At 39.9% G+C, this 19,142-nt stretch overlaps 2 protein-coding genes across 11 annotated transcripts in view; one reads left to right on the top strand and one right to left on the bottom strand.

The window, feature by feature from the left end:
• Positions 1-386: 386 nt before the first annotated feature.
• On the top strand, positions 387-1,909 carry SOD3 (superoxide dismutase 3). Of its 2 annotated transcripts, none has more exons than XM_054824291.1 (2): positions 387-542; positions 988-1,909. In XM_054824291.1, the coding sequence occupies exon 2, from the start codon at positions 1,004-1,006 to the stop codon at positions 1,715-1,717; it is 714 nt and encodes a 237-aa protein (XP_054680266.1). In that variant the 5' UTR covers positions 387-542; positions 988-1,003; the 3' UTR covers positions 1,718-1,909. The 2 variants fall into 2 exon arrangements, with proteins under 2 accessions (XP_054680266.1, XP_054680267.1); XM_054824292.1 differs by having other exon boundaries at positions 415-542; positions 969-1,909.
• Positions 1,910-2,744: 835 nt separating this feature from the next.
• Positions 2,745-19,142, bottom strand: part of CCDC149 (coiled-coil domain containing 149) — a 53,964-nt gene continuing 37,566 nt past the window's right edge. For 2 of the 9 annotated variants that reach the window (XM_054824636.1, XM_054824634.1), the window contains 4 exons: positions 17,200-17,276; positions 15,763-15,795; positions 11,420-11,527; positions 2,745-6,895 (listed from right to left, as the gene is read on the bottom strand). In XM_054824636.1, the coding sequence (XP_054680611.1) occupies positions 6,303-6,895; positions 11,420-11,527; positions 15,763-15,795; positions 17,200-17,276 (811 nt within the window). In that variant the 3' untranslated portion in view covers positions 2,745-6,302. The remainder of the gene's footprint in view (positions 6,896-11,419; positions 11,528-15,762; positions 15,796-17,199; positions 17,277-19,142) is intronic. The other 7 variants (XM_054824628.1, XM_054824629.1, XM_054824631.1 and 4 more) reach the window with 7 other exon arrangements.

The following is a 19,142-nucleotide window of genomic DNA, read 5'->3' on the forward strand; positions in this document are numbered from 1 at the left end:
TGGTATATGTCCATGTGGAACAGTTTATGTTGCTCGAGCACCACTTTCAATTTTGGCTAATAAAGAAATAAAAATGCAAACCAGCTCCATGACAACCAGCACGTAAGTGAGCGAACTGCCCAACTGTGCCTTAATAAAGCTCCTTCCTCTCCCCTCACTGCATGCTGAAGGTCACTTGTTTCAGATAAGCACATGAAGTCATCAAAAGGAAGATTGCTTTAAAAGCTTGATAACTTTTTTCTTTTTTTTGTAGAACGTCACTGAGGACTGAGAGCCAGAGTAACAAACTAACCGAGAAAGGACAAAGTCTTCACCCTGCCCCAAATGAAAATGCCTAAAACTTTTTCCTCCTCCCTCCCTCCCTCCCACAGTTCTCCTGGTGACGCCTCCCCTGAGCCAGCGTTACCTAACTTTTACACAAACACGCAGTTCCCATTAAGCATCAGCTTCAAACGGCGGCTGCCTTTCTGTCTGATTGCATCTCAGTTTAGGGGAGCAGAGGCAAAGAGCTACTACTGAGGGGTTCTGCAGCAACTCTCAAGGTAATCAACTGGTTGGATTTTTCATTTTCATTTGTAATGCCTAACTAGTGGTTAAGTAGATGGACCAAAAAAAGCCTCCTGGCAAACTGTCTTGCTGGAATTTGTAGTAGGAGAAATGTCTCAATACAAACTCAAAAATAGCTTAAACAACACTTTGGCTTACTTGCTTCTTGTGGAGAAAAAAAGGCAGTTTTTAAGATCGAGATCTAGTGTACGAGGTAAAATCACTAGTCTTTCTTTTAGTCATGGGTGTCAGTTGTATGTGTTTAAACATACGTATGCATTCTGGTTTAGTTTCAGTTCATTAGACAGATTTAGAAAGCAGCAGTCCACCGGGACCATGCTCCAGTTGTTTTGCTCTGCCTGCCACAGGCTGCGTGCCTTTCTCCAGCCATGCTGCTGCGAAAAGCCCTTAATTCTTTGTAGCTTCTTGTACCTTTTGCAGGCTCAGAATTGCCAAGATGCTTTTGGTTCTTTCCCTGGTCACTGGGCTTGCCCTGTCTGCCTCTGATGTCACGACAGACAAAGAAACTGATCCAAGCAAAGAGTCATTTCATGACATAGAGAAAAAAGTGAACGACCTCTGGCAGAATTTGCTCTACCCGGTATTGCCTGGTAATGAAACTGATGGGATGATTTACGCCACTTGTGAAATGAAGCCCAGCTCCAGAATAGATGCTGACAAGCCACAAGTGACTGGACGAGTCTTGTTCAGACAGCATTACTCACATGGAAGATTAGAAGCCATTTTTTACTTGGATGGGTTTCCATTGGATGATAATCAATCTGGAAGAGCTATACACATCCACGAGCTTGGGGAGCTCAGCAACGGCTGTGATTCTACAGGAGGACACTATAACCCTTTCAGCGTGAATCACCCCCGTCACCCAGGGGATTTTGGCAACTTTTTTCCTAAAGAAGGCAAAATCAGGAAATACAAAACAAATATCTCTGCCTCTATGTTTGGTCCATATTCCATCATGGGCAGATCCGTTGTGATCCACGAGCAGGAAGACGACATGGGCAAGGGCAACAATAAGGCCAGTTTGGAAAATGGAAATGCTGGGAAACGTCTGGCTTGCTGCGTGATCGGGATATGCAAAAAGAACTTGTGGGAAGAGAAACTGTCTGAGGTTACAGACAAGAAGAAGAGAGGGCTCAACAGACGAACATAGAACCAGGCTTAAGTGAAGACCAACAAGCTGGCTCCAGCCTGGGCAGCACGAAGTACCTTAGGCTGTGCCGTTGGCCACTAAGATATATGGCTAAAGGATTCCCATTTCCATGTGCTTGCTCCTCTAAGAAACGCCTATCACTTTGTAGAGCCTCCTTTCTGTAAGCCCATCAATAAAAGCAGCATCAACTCAGCATTGTGATGTATTTTCTTGAAGAGAAAAAGATTCCCTTTTATGCAGTTTGGGAGTTGAATGCATGTAAGAGTGCTAAGGATAGTCTGTAAAGAGTCTGTGTGCTGTAAGGGGCTCTTAAGGGATCCTAAGTTAGATACCAAAGGAAAAAAAAAGTAGTTGCCTCACATTAGACGCTATCCTGTATTTAGCCAGAAATCTGAAAGGCAAAAAGATCTCTGTGCTTTCAGCAGTGTCGGGTGTTGCGTTGCAAGACCTGGATAATGGACTTCCCCTAAAAGTAAGGGAAAGTACAGACATTTCTGCTTTAAACTTTACATCCATTACATTATTCTACTTGTATTTCCAGGTTTTATTCTCAAACATGTATAAAAGCTTCTTAACTATGTTAAATTGTCCACATGGCTACAGCCAAGTCACACTGGTTACATCTGAAAGCAGACTGAAAAGAAAGAACTCCAGTTTACCATCACTCCCCACCAAAAATTCCCTAAAGCCTCTAGTTTGTGCCTGTCAGTAACTAAGTTGTATACAAAAGTTTTAATGCTGCTTAGACAATGATGATAAAGTTAGCAGATCAGAGATAAATATTATTCTCAAAGCCAAAAAATACTGAGTGTGTATCTTCATACAAAAATGTAGGAAGTAAATCAGTTAATTTAGACTGGGAGAAGTGACAGTGAAAAGATTTAAGTCAGATAGTTTTCAGACTTAAAACTCTCACTCAAGCTTTACTTTTTTAATTTAACACAACTCACTGAAAATAGTAAAGGGGTACCTCATGACTATCATTCATCTGATACTGAGAAAAGGAAACAAGCAGGTAGAACAAACGTATCAGGAAATGTTTTTATTAAAGATGACAAAATGTATTAATATAGTTGAACCATGTTGTGCAGTTAATCCAGGCAGCAACAAAAGACAGGTCTGCAAATAAATTAAACTGCATAATTTAGAAAGTAAAACTACAAAACAGAAGCTGGTAAACAAAATCCTATCTTTTAGAAACGTAGCAGACTTTCAACTTAATCTCAGTTAAGATTTTGAAATTCATTCCTGAGCTCATCTGGATTAAAGAATTTCTACTGTCTTTATTATACAAATTCCCATATGCTTAAAAATAGTCTCACTTAGAAAGAAGCAGCATTCTAAAGGATGCTTCTTAATCTGTCATTTTCACGCGCTTATTTTACAAATTCAGTGACCATTATTTTTCAAATAACCACAACATCGTACTTTCAGATGAAATCCTTCTTACAGATAATGCATGAATTCACTTTTAGGTGAGACAACCTCCTCTAAAATCAGTTTGTGAAATGCATCTTCTCCAGACTCCCGCCACAACATTCCCTTCCCAGTTTGCTTCCCCAGAGCCCAACACCAAAAAGGCTTGTATGTATGTCTGGATGCAGTATCTGCATTTCTAAAGTCCTAGAAAAAGGGAACACAAGTCTAAAATAAAAAAAACACAACACCCAAACCCAACTCCCCCTCCTCGCCAAAAAAAACTGAAGTAGTGTTGATTCCACAGCAAAACTCTAATTAATTTACTGGGGGAAAAAAAAAAAAAATCATTGTTCCAATAGCACAACAATATCAATTAAAGCAATATCCAAGGAAGATACTGACAAGAATATTCAATTAGTTATCACGTAGTGCAGCAAAGATGTCTTACAAGTCTCCTGGCTTTGAAGTCTTATGTTCCCGGGAGAAGGCTAAAGACGTAGCTAGAATACACATTGACTAGGGCAGAAAGGGGAGGGACAGTATTGCAGCAGTGATACAGCACTAAAAATTAGGTTTCCAGAGATCTAGATATCTCACTGGAATTTAATGATTGCAAAGATATAAAAATGGCATCTAAGGGAGAATGGTCTGAAAATAATTACCAAGATGGCCTAATTGTTGGGTTGTACATCGTTATGTTCTCACAGAAAAAACATACTAAAAAGAATCAATGAATGAGGCACTACAAAGCTGTTGGTCCGGCACTGCTTCCACCTGCTTGAATTTTTGCACCAAGCTTTTCATTAATTACTAGCATTAACTGGCTGTTAATGGACCAGGAGCAAAATGCTAACTCACACAACTGTGGGTCAGGAAAGATGCAGGACAGGGAAACAATATAGCACCCTCAATATTTCTGAGCTCAGCTACGTGAAACCTTGACCTTCTTATTCACTTGCCTCAGTTCTGACTGCATTGATATTTAGCTCTGCACGGGATTAGTCTGTGAAAGATGGAAAAGAATACATCTTGAATAAAATGCTACTTCATGTGACATTCAAGCATTAAAGGAAAAAATCCTGCCACATTCTCCCAGAGATTTCAGTTTCTGCAGCTATTTCTCTTCTGACTTGTCAGTACTGTCATATAAATGAGTCAATAATGCAGTCAGTTACAATTAATGGGAACAGCATAAGAATCTTTCAAATACTTAAACTCTTCTTGGTTTTTCAGGTGATGAGGAACTTAAATGGTGATCAGGATAACAAAAGAAAAACTTTTTACTGCTTCATGTCTCAAATACACTTAAATATACAGATGGTTTTTGTTCCTAAGGGCTGCTGCTTAGTATCAGTGAAATGTTGCAATGTCAAATTACCTTTAAAGAGAAAGGAAACATTTGAGGAGCACTGTGAGTATGGCTTTCTTGCCTGCAGACAGACACTGAAAGGGTTACGTGAACACACCTGCTAAGGAAAACACATGAGAACAGAGACAAGCCACATTTTTCACCTTCCCGCTATCATTCCTTATATTTATATGTAATCATTTACATACAGCCTTTCTTCTGCTGAATACAAACTGTTCATGGACTCTGACACCTTGATTATGGCAGCACCTGCTAGCTCATCTTCCATATACAGAAGAGTTTGTCAGTATTGCTAATATAAACTCTGTTTATTCAGTAGCTGACAAGTGGGCTGTAAAAATTTGCAGCTGGCAGTTATTTGTCAAAGAAGGACCCAGTCTGGGAGGGATTTTCCTTTTTATTAGTAGTATTTTATTAAATTTGGTTTAATTCTCTCTGATTGGTTTCAAGTTCTAGGAGTGAGAAATGAACATTTACAGACAATTAGGTCCCAAGCCAGCAGAAAAATTGCCTTGACGGCTGCTGGCCCATAGAAGCTCCACAGCTGCAGAGACTATTCCTTATGCTACAAACAGGAGAGGAAGGACGTGCCTCCCCTTCTCCAACAGCTGCTAACTTCAACGTTAAGTATTCCCTTGTTGCTGCCTTCCTAGGAGCAGAGTGGCACAGCTCCAGCATCAGGAGTGAGCTAGGGAATGACACAGCAGCCTCCCTTTTCCCCAGTTATTATAGGAACGTTTTCCTATGACTAAAAATCAACATGGGAAGAAGTTTAAGAAAGCGGCAACAATGCAAATAAACCACCTACCACACCATAGACTGGTGAAATGAGGAGGAAAGGAAGAGTTATCCTTCATTCCAAAACGTAAGAAAATAGAAAAGACACAGATTCCTTTAAAAAGGAGGGCACAGATGGAGGAGGCTGAAATCTACCACCCGTTACTCAGCCCGAGGGCTGTTCCAGCTCCTGTAAGTTGAGGAACGCAATTCCAGTAACTGAGTGAGCCAAGTAGGCGGACAGGGCATCACTGGTTCTCCTCTTGCTGTTCTCCTTGCTTTGGAACAGCATTGCCATTCCTCACAGAAAGCCTTCTGGCTTCTCTGATAATGTTTCCTTCAGAGCTTCATTAAAATGGGTTCTCGGTATCTGGTGAAAGAACTCCTTGCATTTTCATGGGATGAGCTGGGGGAGGGAAGGAAAAATTTTGTACAGCTGAGAAGATATAAAGGTTTGTAATGAGCGAACCATATACATGCAGGGATGGTTTTCAGAAACTTCCTATAAGGGAATAGTGATTTTATTCTAAGGACGTACTTCCAGTCACTATATGTAACAAGAAATGGAATGCAGTCTGAGAAACAAGCAAAAGCTTGCAGCCTTAAGACGCTTCTCAATTTGTCACTCCAAATTTTTCATCCTTGGAAGACACTTCTAACCATTAAAATACAGTCCAGACTAGGACTATACGTGTTACAGAAGCCTAGTGATAACATGATAAATTTTCATTGGTCTCTTTGCTACATTAATATAAATTATATCAGCCTATGTGGAAACTTCAAATCATTACAAAAAACCAACATGATTAAACCTCATCACTGATTCTTTCCCTTAGGTATAATTTAGATTTTTGATGCACGATAGCCAAAACTAACAGAAAACCACCTTTATTAGACAAATATAAACAATTCAATGTAAAAATCAACCCTATGGCACACTGTTTCACCCTTCATATTCACAGCAGCACAGACACTGCAAAAGAATTACAGTGAGATGCTCGAGGGCCCGGATTTCATACCTCAAGCCAAACTGTTATCCAAATATTCACAGTTTTCAGCAGGATCAGACGGTTTCTTGTTTTCAGATTCAGGGAGCTCCTCAAAGCTGTTATTTGTGCGTGCAGTTGTAACAGTGAGCCCTCCACACTTTCCAGGGTCCTCAGTATGCACCACATCCACGGTGCTGCTATTTCCATCCCCTCTTCTGTGTGGAATTTCACAGTCACTCTCTGAGGTTTCGTCATTGTCTTTCAGGGCCTCAGTTTCAGCTGTTTGTTCGTTCTCGGAGTTTGAGGGATCTGTGGGGTCAGACGGGTCAGGGCTGGAAAGTGGGAACTCTCCCTCAGATGAACCATTAAGCTCCGCTCCAGCCACCACATTCTGCTCCCCTGCGGAAGCGCCTGCTCTTTTCCCTTCCAGTTCTGCAACTGCCTGCTCTGTCAGTTTAATTATCTGACTTCCGAGCTTGTTTATTTCTTCTTCCTCAGAACGTAGCTGGGGTAATGAAGGATAAAAATGTTTATTTTGGTTTCTGTTATTTAAGTTTGTTCCCTCTGGAGCCAGGGACTCACTTGCAACAGCACAAGTTTCATCACGTTCTCCCTTCTGTTCTGCTGAAAGAGAAATGGAACAGCAACATGCTCTAGTCAGTCGCAGGTATTTATTATATATCTGACCTGACGACCATCACCACCAGTGCCAGATCACAGAGATGTTTATCTCAGTAAGGAATTTCTAAGAGTGATACCCTATCCCATGCCAGGCCTGTTTCTCAAATAATAATCAATCAACATGAAGTTTCCTGCTGGATCTGGCCCTGTTTTGAAGCCTCTCTCCCCAACACCAACAACTCTAGAAGAGTCATAGACGATTCCGTACTGTAGAACAGCAGGGTCAGGAAAACTTTTTCAAAGGAGAATCAACTCTAAGCAAGGCACTCAGCTACAGAAATTTTTGGCACAGCTTAACATTAATCCCCACATCACTACCACTTTCAAGGGTTGACACAAGCTCCATTTATTTGGAGCTTTTCACGGGCTTTCAGCCAATAATGAAGTTTCGTTACTGGTCCTGCAACATTTCTCCTAACATAAAAGATTATTCTAATTTGGGCAACAGCATCAAACAAAGCAGCAGTGGAAGAATTTTAAATATACCATTATACCAAAAGGCAAACACTGAACAAAGTGTCAGAATAGAGAAAATAGCAATGTGTAAACAAACAGCTTTGTGAAACAGAGAGAATTTGTCCTCATCTCAGCTAAGGACAAAAAGCCTCACTGAAAATAAGCTTGTGAAGTCAAGTAAGAAAAATCAGGAAATGCTAAAAGTATGGCTGCATTGACAGCTTAAAATGACTCTTGTCATGCAGATGCATTACCTTTTAGTATACAAGCATTTGCTCTACTTCTCCCGCAGGAATCCTGCCTCACGCAATGCATGGGACAGCATGGCTGCAGGGAGGGACCGGATCTGCACGATACGGGAGCCTACTGCCTCCGTCAGAGCCGACTCATTTATAATCTGGGAGCTGCCGAGTGAGTGAGACAAAGGTTGGCATGACGGGAACAGACCCTCTTGCTACCATTAAGGAAGCTAGCAATGCTACTCTGAAGAGCTGGAATTTAAGTCTGTGGAAAAGGCAGGGATAAATTAACGTTCAAAAGGTGATCACCCACATGATCTAATCCTCATTATCTGAGCACTCAGCTGGAAACCTAGGAGCCGGATCTGCAGTACTGCTCTGCTCATGAAGACACATACTTAAAGTGCTCCAAAAAGAGCCAAAACTGATGTACCTCAAATTGGCGCTTGAAATTAGCAGGGACTCTACCTTATTCTTTGTGTGCCTCAGTTTCCTCTCTCTACGGTGGCATAACACCATCCCATCACCTTGCTGCAATTTTCTGAAGATAAATTGTTTCAAAGCACTGTATCACCAGAGAAAAGTTCATAGAAAAAGAGTACTTTTGTCTTCAGGGAATGCTTGAAATAGCACACAGGCAATACAGCAGGAAAAATGCATTCAACAATGAAGAGGAAAAAAGCCTAAATAGCTGTTCATTAGCAGCTGTGATGCTCAAGTACAATCTATCCCACGACACTATCCATCCTGTGAATTGGATAAAGTGAGATTTGGTGGCACAAGATGGTCTTTAATTTATATGATGGTACTATGTCATTATGCATTTTCACACAGGAACCGCACAGTATATCCTACAGACTTCTATCATCCAGCTTAACTGAAACAACGATAACAAGTACAGACTAAAAGAGGCCTTGATGAGACCAGGGTAAGCAGATAGATCAGATAAAAAAGGCCTGAAAAAGCCCTCTGATTATCTGTAGCTCTAGCTAGAGCAGCATTTGATGTATTATAGAAAGTTCTGATAAAGAATGTAAGTTAGTGCAAAGGCTAAAAACATTTCCTGCGCCAAACAGGCGCCAAATATCAATGATACTATTTAAAGGACCATTACTGCTGACTGATGTGACATCATGCCTAGTATTTAAAGATATGTAAGAATTTCATTGCTATTCTGCTTATCAACTGTTTTCACTCAACTGATCATTCAACTAATAGAAAAATAAAAGTGGGTTTGTTTTTATTTCTGGAATACTTTTAAACCAAGGGCATATTTGCTTGGTAAACAAAGGCAGATGAACACATGCCTACGTTCTTCCCAGCTGCCAAGCTCCCCCAAGACCTTGGAGGTACACTGTACAGATGAAAAATTGCAATATGCACCAAGCTCCCAAAACTCAACAGCAGACAGTTGTCCTTTATGCAGAGTGGCACAAAAGGTGACTCAGGGTGTCACTCCCATATAGCTGCTGAGTGCAGAGGAGCTGTGTGACTCCAATTAGAGGGACATGCCCCTACAGCTGAAAACACACTGCTCCCTTTCCAGGCTTCGAAGGGAATATGGCAGCCCCAAACAGCCTCCAGAAAAAGGATCTGGAGCAACAGCAGTTATTGTTGCTCCACCTGCTGCTGGAAGCTATGGCATCCCCTGCACAGCTGGTAGTATATGTGTGCTCATCTGTGTCACTGAAAAGTTGGCCAAGTTTATTTAAACTATCACAGAGGTGAGTTTTGTCTGAGTTCTCACTGCAGGTTATCAGGTATACAGGGCCACGTGCAAAGGGAAAACCAAGCTGCTTCTGCAGGAAGAACAGTAATTTCTTAACCTACTCCAGTTTAATGACAAGATTTCTGTGATTGATATTGGCTCTGTTACGGTTCTGGGATGGGGAGGAGGAAAGAGGGCAACAACCTACTGGGAGCCGATTCTTCCCATGACTGCCACAGCCCTAATCCTTGTCTGCCTTCTGCTCTCCAAGGCTGTTCTCTTCTACTCTTGTCTTCCCCTGCTAGCTCTTTGCTCCTGCCCTACATCCCTTTGATTTCCCAGTCCCTATACTCACTCTGCCCATTTCTCACCCATCTTTCAATCTTTTTTTATCACACCTTGCTTTCAGTGTCAGCACTCTGATTCCCCCGGCTCCTGTGCTTCAACTTCTGCTCAGCTAGGTGCAGATCCCCCCCTCACTCAGACTCTGTCAATCCCCATCTACTCTAGTCTTCCCATCCCTTGAGAGTCCTGATCTCAGCCTTCCTTTCCTCTCTGCTCCAGGTTTTGTTCCCCCTAGGTTTGCATTATCTTGAAAGAATCGTGCATGCAGAGTTTTACCAGTGTTGGTGCCACAAAGCAAGCTCAACAGAATCATTGGTTTTTTGTTGTTTTTAGCCGGTGAGATTTGTAAGTAAATGGTTTAGAATGGGGTGAAAACTCCAGCCTGTTTTCTCAGGGTGGAAAACTCTTCCCTAGATTTCAATTTCCTTTCAATTACAGATACGCTAAATGCTTGTATGTTTAAAAAAAATCAAACCCAACAACAAAACCCACAAAACATGTGGTCATCAGAATTTAACACAAAAAAGTGATTTGGCTGACATTAAAAAAATCAGCTGAAGTAGAAACCACAGCATGGAAAGCTTCAGCCCAGAGCTAAAGTTTGGCAGTGTTACAAAGCAACAGAAACAGGGTCTGATGAGATTTGACAGGCAGCTTTAATCAAAACTGTAATACCAACCTTACCTAGGACAAATGCATAAAGGAAAGAGCATAATGCCACCAAGTAAATACTTGCAGTAACTGCAGATGTAATTAAAAATCAATGATTAAGCAGGAAAAAAATGAATATTTATGACTTATTATTACTCACTGGAGAACTATTCACTATAGTTTCACTTCTTATTTTTAGCAAAAATATCAGTTGATCAAGATTATAAAAAACATGATCAGCCTAGCTGTCAAGTTTTATCAGATGATGACATGGATAATAAAGTCAAAATTAAGCCACAATCTATTTAGTTTCAGGACTAACAAGTAAAATGTTTATGATGCTTCATGGTTAGCTGAGTAAGATCTGGGCATACCAAAATGTTATGCCCATGAAAGAGCTTATCCAAATGCCGATAGGCAAGCATAATAATCCACCCCCCATCTATTCTGAAAAACTAAGGGAAAAAAATAAATCAAGGTTATCAGCAAAATACTATCTTCTGGTACTGTCAAATAAAGGTAAGCTTGCCTTTGGAGAGATGTTAAAGCTTGCTATTGGTGAAGGATTTTTAACAAAACACATGCAAGACTATAAAAAAAGCAGTCAATTTCTCTGGTAAAACGAGTCGGGTATTTCAATTTACCAGGCGCAATCAGGAAGCCTTTCATCGAGGTATCAGCTATAATGCAGGAAAGTGCTAAGCCAGTTCCACAGACTGCTTTCCTACTGTGCATTTTAACTGAGGGAAAAAGAGCAGGAGGCAGTTAACTGTAACATAGATGGCATGAATAACTTCTCACAGTATCAAGTTATCTGGCAGGAAAATCCTTTGAGGTGTACGACCTGATCCCTAGCCCTGTGCAGTCTATTCAACGGTCATTTTTCAGTCGTTTCTTTGCTATTTGTACTGGGACCATCTATCCATTTTACTCGTGGATGATTTATTCAATCTCTGTGACCACTGAAACTTTGCCTTCTGCTATCCCAGCATGAAAATTTATTACTTTTTATTTGGAAAGAAATGAGTGCTCAGGTCTCATCATGTTCCTTATATTCCAGGGGCTCACCTTGTACTTCGGTTTTCTGTGGCTTATCAGTAAACGCTAATAACGGTGACCTGGATCGCTGTATAACAGGCAAGGTTGGGTCACTGAATGTTATGGTATCCTTTCCACCTGAAACAATCAAAATGTTAGAACCACTAATTCACCAATTGCATCCATTGTGCACTAATGATATTCAAACATACCCTACAATTTTTTTGCCATGTTATTGAAAAGTACAGAACACGAAAAGCATCTCAAATGATCCTTCTACAGCACAGAAAAAGATACTCTGTACTGGAGCTGGAATATGCAAGTCAAATATAGAAAAGGTGTATATTTTTACCCGCAGTACTGAGTAAAGGACAGATTTTGAAAGAAGACCAGATGCTACACGCAGCAAATTGCATTAGCAATTAGCATTCGATTCAATATATTAATAATCAGATCATACCAAAAGTTTTATGAAGAGTAATGGATCATTTGCATGCTATTACCAGCAAGTGTTCAGCACTGACTCTTTACTATTACTCTGCCTCAATGATGAACCTGTTTGTATCACACGTGTAGTTTCACACTACAGACTCACAGACATATTATCCTACAAAAAATATTAAAAGGTTAGGATAACTAAGAACTGAGGGAGCAAACAAGTACACATTGCTGGCAAACAGGAGGGATTTCAATCTGAAAATTCCAAAAATATTTCTGAGCATTTTCGTTTTAAACCAAATGGAAAGGGCAATTTTCCAGCTCTTTTGCAGACAAAATAGTGCAAGAAACTCTTCAGCTGAGGACTCTGCCATAGATGCCTAGTCTTTACATATTTTAGCAATACGGAAAGCAACACCTGCAGATCCTTTAGGAAGTCCTCCACTATTCAGGATGCTCATGTTTTCAGTGACTGACACTACCTTAAACCTAGAGGGGAAATGGCAGGAAATGTGCAAGATCAGCTAAGCGTGGTGTTTGTGTGGCCTCCAGAACAACTGCCAACCGATAAGTAATGGCTGGGGAGGCGGCGAGCTACTGCTCTATTTATCTCCATAAGAACCGACACTTAGGTAACAACCACTTCTCCCCTCTAAATCTGTTTGTACGTTTCACCTTAAGGCAACATCCTAAATCTAATCACCCATCCAAGACAAAGACTTTCAAAAAGAGCACCAGGTCAGGAGAATAAATACACCCAGAATAAATCCAGCTTTGAGAAAGTTCTGGTTCCTACTAAGAAATAATGAAAGTCAAGCTGCTCCCATAGAGTCAAACTGGACTACCCCAATCCCTAACTACTTTTGAAAGCACTGGCTGTAAATACCTTGATCCTGAAGGTATTAATGAAGTTTTTATATCCTTAACACATTGGGGTATAATATACTGCAGCAATATGAATGCAATTAATGCTTCTGAAACACAGATCTTGTCAAGCTTTGATCCCCCTATCAAGTATGAATCAGAATTCTGCCTTCACAATAGCAAGTAATAAAAAATAATATTAACTAACAGTGGAGAACCCCCCACTCCAGTGTAAGGCAAAATTAATTAAAATAAAAAGAAAAAAACCCAAAACAAATCCAACGGCTATTTCAAAATGCAGAAGCCCCTGGACGAATACACTTTCTCATAACAGTGAAGGAATTTTGAGTTGGAAGAACTAAAATACACAGGGAACTAGTAGTATGAAAACATACAACAGATGTTCATACACAGTCAAAAGTAGCGACATATCCCAAAAGATACAAAAGAATCCAACAGAGGAAGTAAAATTCAAAAAGATTATGAATAAAAAAAAAATCGGGGGGGGGGGGAGGCTTTAACAGGAAGTAGAAAGCAGAGTCTCTTTCTTTTTTCGATAAAAAAAAGTAAAGCCTGAGCTAAAGTCCCTGAAGATTGCAAGACAAGCTTCAAAAAAGAAACTTCTTGACTTCCAGCCAGCATTTACACAGTAAATATATTTACTTTCACATTTTTCTCTGAAAACCAACTTGGTTACAGAAAATAAAGCTAAGCTCAGTATTCACACATCTAAGCAACAGATGTGGCCCAAAGAGTCCTATGCATATTTATTTATTAACAGTGACTCACACCCATTCATGAAGGAGGGACACGGGGGTACTGCTGCACTATATTCTGTGAATCATGATCTGAAGTTGGATTACACACAGGGAATTTCAATTAGCTGCCGTGTAAACTCAATTTCATAACTTATACAGCTTTGTGTTCCTCTATTTAATGAATTTTTCAAGGACTTTCTAGATCTCAAAATAAGTAGATAAATAAGTTTTCAGTAGTAGTAAATTCTTCATTTTCTTCCCCAGGGTTGGGTATCCTCTTATAACCTCTGCTGCACCCTATGCTGCTGTCACTGGCTATATCCAGAGCAGCTGCTGAGCCCATTAATTCTACCTTGCCTCTGCTCCACGCTGATTACTGCAGAGCAAAAGGCAGCGCCGAAACTTTCTTATCATCCCAGACAGAAAAAGGCTGAGTCACGGTTGGCTCTTTTCTTAGGCTTGTTTTCAGTGGAAATCTGGAATTTTCAGGAAATGTTAGATTTTTAAAAATACAGAATTACTTATCTGAATGTCTAGTGAGATCAAAGTGTGAGAGGAATAAGGTGGCATTTACTATGTACCATTACTGAATACACGTAACATACTATGCATGCGTATTTGAACCACAATGTACCTAAGACAAAGCAAAGAAATAAATGCTTCTGTGAACATCACTGTCGGGTTTAACCCGGCCGGCAGCTAAATCAAGCACACAGCTGTTCACTCACTGCCCCCTGCCCAGTGGGATGGGGGAGACTATTGAAAAGAAAAAGGTGAAACTCATGGGTTGAGATAAAGACAGTTTAACAGGAAAGAAAAGGAAGACAATAACAATAACAATAATAATAAAAAAAACCAAGTGATGAACAGCACAATTGCTCACCACCCAAAGCCGATGCTCAGCTAGTTCCTGAGCTGCCCTGCCTCCCAGCCAACCCCCCAGCTATATATGGAGCATGACATCACGTGGTATGGAATATCCCCTTGGCCAGTTTGGGTCAGCTGTCCTGGCTGTGTCCCCTCCCAGCTTCTTGGGCACCCCCCACCTTCTCGTTGGCAGAGCAGTATGAGAAGCTGAGAAGTCCTTGACTGCTTGTCAACAACTAAAAACATCAGTGTGTTATCCACGTTAGTCTCATCCTAAATCCAAAACACAGCACTGTACCTGCTACTAGGAAGAAAATTAACTCTATCCCAGCTGAAACCAGGACAATCATGTTCTCTGCTTCCTTCTCAAAGCAAGCAAGCTCAGAAAAAGAAAATCAGAACCAAATCTATGCCCAAGCTTGCTTTCTTTTCAGCAATGAACCTCACAAGAGATTTGTTTAATTAAAGCCCATTTTCCAGAGGAAGCTAAAGTTTGTGGTAGGCAGAACCTCTACAGAAGATGAACTACGCTACCAGTTTCACCATTTCAAAAATTAAATGTGCGCTTCCTCTTGATTAGCTTCCCCATAGCTCATTCATGCATTGCTCAAAAAGCAGATGACAAATATGTCACCTAACAAAAAATTAGAAGCGGTCAAGCTCTTTCTTCAATAGGATAAAGTTTATTAACATCATTTATTAACATCATTTGGAAGGTATTAATATCCTAGTGACAGCAGATGTTATAAATGTTATATGGACAATGATGTCTAAGTAGGAACATTAACTTCAGATTAAAAACCTGCAATTTATAATGTGTGTTTCTTTGAGTGCCAGACTGAACATCAGCTTTCATCTGCGTATTTTTTCCAATGACAAAAAGTTCAACTCTCAGGCAAATAATTTTTTCTCTCTGGATCTCGGACTGAGTAGATGAGATACTTGCCATGTTCTGCCCCTCACCTGAGCCAATATTCAGCTGCAGAGTCCAGTGTGGTAGCTCCCACACTATTTGTTACACACTGCTGCTTTATGGAGCGGAAGCTTTCCACGCTCTGAAAAGACAATTGGTGACCCACCAGGTGTTGCAAGGCTCTTTCTGACCACCTTGGGACTAAGAGTGCACTTGGAAACAAAAGTGGACTCTTGATTTAAAAGGCAAGCAGCAAATCAACAAACCTTGGGGCTCAAGAGAACTTGCAATCCAGTGTAAAATTCCTTTACAACTATTTAAGATCATCCTTTCTGACTATTTTCCTCAATTTGAAGGAACTGTCTTGCAGAGCAGCCTCTATTCTCTTGTGGTCATCTAACTTAGTTGACTGAACAATTAATCTGCCGGATATAAAAATGTTCAGATAACATTTTCGTTTATTTACATGCAGTGACAATATTTAACGTACTGCTAAAATCAGTTACTAAAAATGTATGTTAAGCGGAACCTACTCCCAAATCCCACTGAGACATTGTAGCTCAGGCCTTCAGGCAGCAAAAGAGAGGAAGGAAAGAGACAGTTGTTATTGTATAAACATTAATTTGATGTCTTACCTACACAGACCAACAATGGTGCAAGAAGTTCCCACTGTTCCAGTTCTTTAAATATATTTTGTAAGATTAGAAATGCTGCATTTAATAGTGTATGAATTCCATGGAACATAATTTTTGGAAAAAAAACCAAAAAACAAAAAACCCCACAACCTCAAACAAACCCCCCCAAAACCCCACAGTACCGTAAACTAGTGAGTTTATGATACACATTTGTACTAAGGTACAAAACTGCATTAGCAGGGTCTTAGACAAATATTTTACCTTCATCTTTTGGAGAATGTGGGGAGGGACAAACACACTAAGTATACTATGTATGTTAGGTGACTAACTGAAGAATAATCCATGGAAACAAATTTGGGACCTTCAGTTCTGGAAAGCGTCAAGAAGAGAGCCAGTTCCAGAGAGGTGATTGAGAATACCTACAACAGGCAAGCTAAAGTGGAAATGCACCGCAGCAGGCCGAAGGGTTGATTGAACAGCATAGGTTTGTCACAAGGTCTCTTCAGCTCTGTCAAATGTTTTCTTCTAGATGGAAAGGTCAGGTGGAAAAAACACAGAGCCAAAAAACTAGAAGCCTAAACCACACTATCTCCCACTCCCAGCAGCACCGATAGGAAGCCGTAAACAACAAAGCCTAATGATGCAAACACCAACAGTGGAGAAGCATAATTTACAGTGGTTAAAGAAGACACAATTAGGTGTAATGGGAAGAAAAGAAACAAAAAGTAAATGTAAATTAAATATTGCACATTTTCCTAACAGCGAGGTCTATTAGGAAGCAGATTAATCTCCCATTACTTGAGTAATTCAAAACCAAATACAATACTTAAGATGCTACGGGGAATAAGCCTGTTCTGGAGAGATGGACTAGAAAATTTAAGATGATTTTCATTTCCAATTTCTCAGAGTTTATGATTCTACAGAAAAACATTAAAATTACAGCAATAAAATCCATGGAAGTTCCAAAAAGTACAAAATTAATAAATACATTCGTTAAAAAACCATAATGGCCGATATCCTGTGTATCATTTTATACAACTGTTTAAATAAAATAGTTCCCTTTTTTTGCCTGCAGACTATGGAGACAATTTGATTATTTCCAGTATTTAAAACTTTTTTTTTTCCCAGTATACATATTTGACTTAGAGTTTAAAGAGTCTAGTGGTTTTTGGTATCAACTTAACATTTATTACATGTTTCCAATTTTGCAAATGTGCTGAACAGCACATAAGCAAAATAACTGTCATTAAAAAAATTATAGCCAAGCTTTTCTTAAATGCAAATATACACTTGAAAACTAAATAATGGAAGCTGTTCTCTTGAATTTTTACTAACCTGGAAGACTCCACAAGCCAGCAATTTCCAAAGTTCTTAATTTCTTTTCTAGTTCTGCCACTCGATTACCTAGAATTCTTTGGAAAAAGAAAACAAAAACAAAAGCCAGGGATAGTCAGCTGAGACGAGAGTCCTTGTTATACTAAGGTAACCAAAGCCCAATTGCTTACATGACTACAGTAGAATTTTTAACTAGTACAGTAACCCTGTATACAGTCATCTCTTTTCATTAATGGCAATGGACAACCTCCCCCAGAGTTAAAAGAAAGTGAAATATAGCTGTCTAATCTATCCCATAGTTTTTAAAAAAAAAAAAGTCTAGGATGTACTGGACATTCAGTCTTTGCCGTTTGGTAAAGACAAAGAATAGCAACTCTATTTCCTTGCCTGCAAACATCTCTTCGCAGTTACTGTTACTTTCTCTACAGCTAAAACTAGAAGGTAAAACCTATGCAGACAAAATATGGAAAACTCAAGATAACATCTAGATTGATTTTGAAGTTCTAAGACACAATTTTGGCCTAGTCCTTTATTCACAGAAATTTCTCTATCACTAAGATTGCTTAAAATGGCAAGGAGTATCTTTTCTACTACATCTTTTCTTTTAGTGCTGAACTCCAGTTTTCTACTTTACTCAAAAGCTTCAAGCTCTTTAGTGCCTTTATCACCCACTCTTAGTTTCCACTGCATTTCTTGGGTCGTCTCTTCTTTTGTATCCAATTCCTACACAAATACTATTTGCAGTTAGCTCTCCTGCAGGATTTAACTTTTAGTCTTAATTCTCTCCCCAGATCAAATGAGAGATTTCTATCTTGCAAAGAAAGCTCTTTTTTTCCAATGAATTTTTGAAAGTGTTTCTCTCACAGGCACAGCAAGTCTCCTAGAGTCAGAAGTCTTTAAATAAATCCCAAACAATACTCAATAGAGTGAGAAACCTAGACGAGGCAGCAATTCTAAACACAACAGCAGAGATAATGGACAGCAAGTTTTACTCATCAAATTACAGCAACAGGGTAAGTCAGTTAAATTTGAACTGAATGCTGAGAAGCAGCATATCATAACACAGCAAGGCAATAGTATCTTCCCGTGCTCACCAGAGCTGTGTAATGCTGCACTGCGTGCTCTCCACCAAGAGTTTTATGCTGCAGACATTTGAGCATACTGGGAATGTCATTACTGACAAGATGGCAGGGAAGGACATGAAGAATAGCAAATATCGAGGGGCTAGAAAAATTGATTAACAAGGACTAAGTATTTTTGAAATCTCTACTCTGAGGGCTCTGCAATAACACAATACAAGCCTGTAAGTATTTTAAAGATTGCAAAAATACCACGATGAGAGAGAGAACGTAAAAGAGGAAGAGAAAGCTTACAATAAATATGAAAGCAAGCACTGAAAGGTACAGGGGTATATATCAACTAAAAAGCAAACAGTCCATCACATTTACAAGCAGAGAAGAGAAGACATTTGGGAGCAGTTATGTTTATTTCCCCATTGAAACTCAGTAATCAAATAGGTTACCAAGGTTATGATGGATCTATTACTGTCTTCTCCAATTACAATCAAAATTGTTCAAGTCTAGATTTCGCTTTCAAAATGCTTCTGTCTGGTACGAGAGACTCAGCCTTAATAACTCTATTTTCATATCCCAGTGCATGGCCTGACATCCAGCATCCACGCTCTGCAGTACAAAGCAACAGGTGACAGAGAAAGGCACAGAGCAACTTTCAAGAAGCTCTACCTTGCACAGAGGGAGCCTGCTCCCATCCCCCTAAGGCCCCACCAAGGGTCAGCTGAAGGACATGGAGTTCCCCTGGCTTAGAGGGGCAGGGAACAGCCAGAGATGATGCAAGACTTCTTCCACATCATGTTAGCTCAGCAAGGGAGCTGACAGAACAACGTTGATTTGGCTAATGATTGTCACAACAATTGGGTCACAAGT

Source organism: Grus americana, chromosome 4 (genome assembly GCF_028858705.1).
Source record: "Grus americana isolate bGruAme1 chromosome 4, bGruAme1.mat, whole genome shotgun sequence".
Taxonomy (NCBI): Eukaryota; Metazoa; Chordata; class Aves; order Gruiformes; family Gruidae; genus Grus; species Grus americana.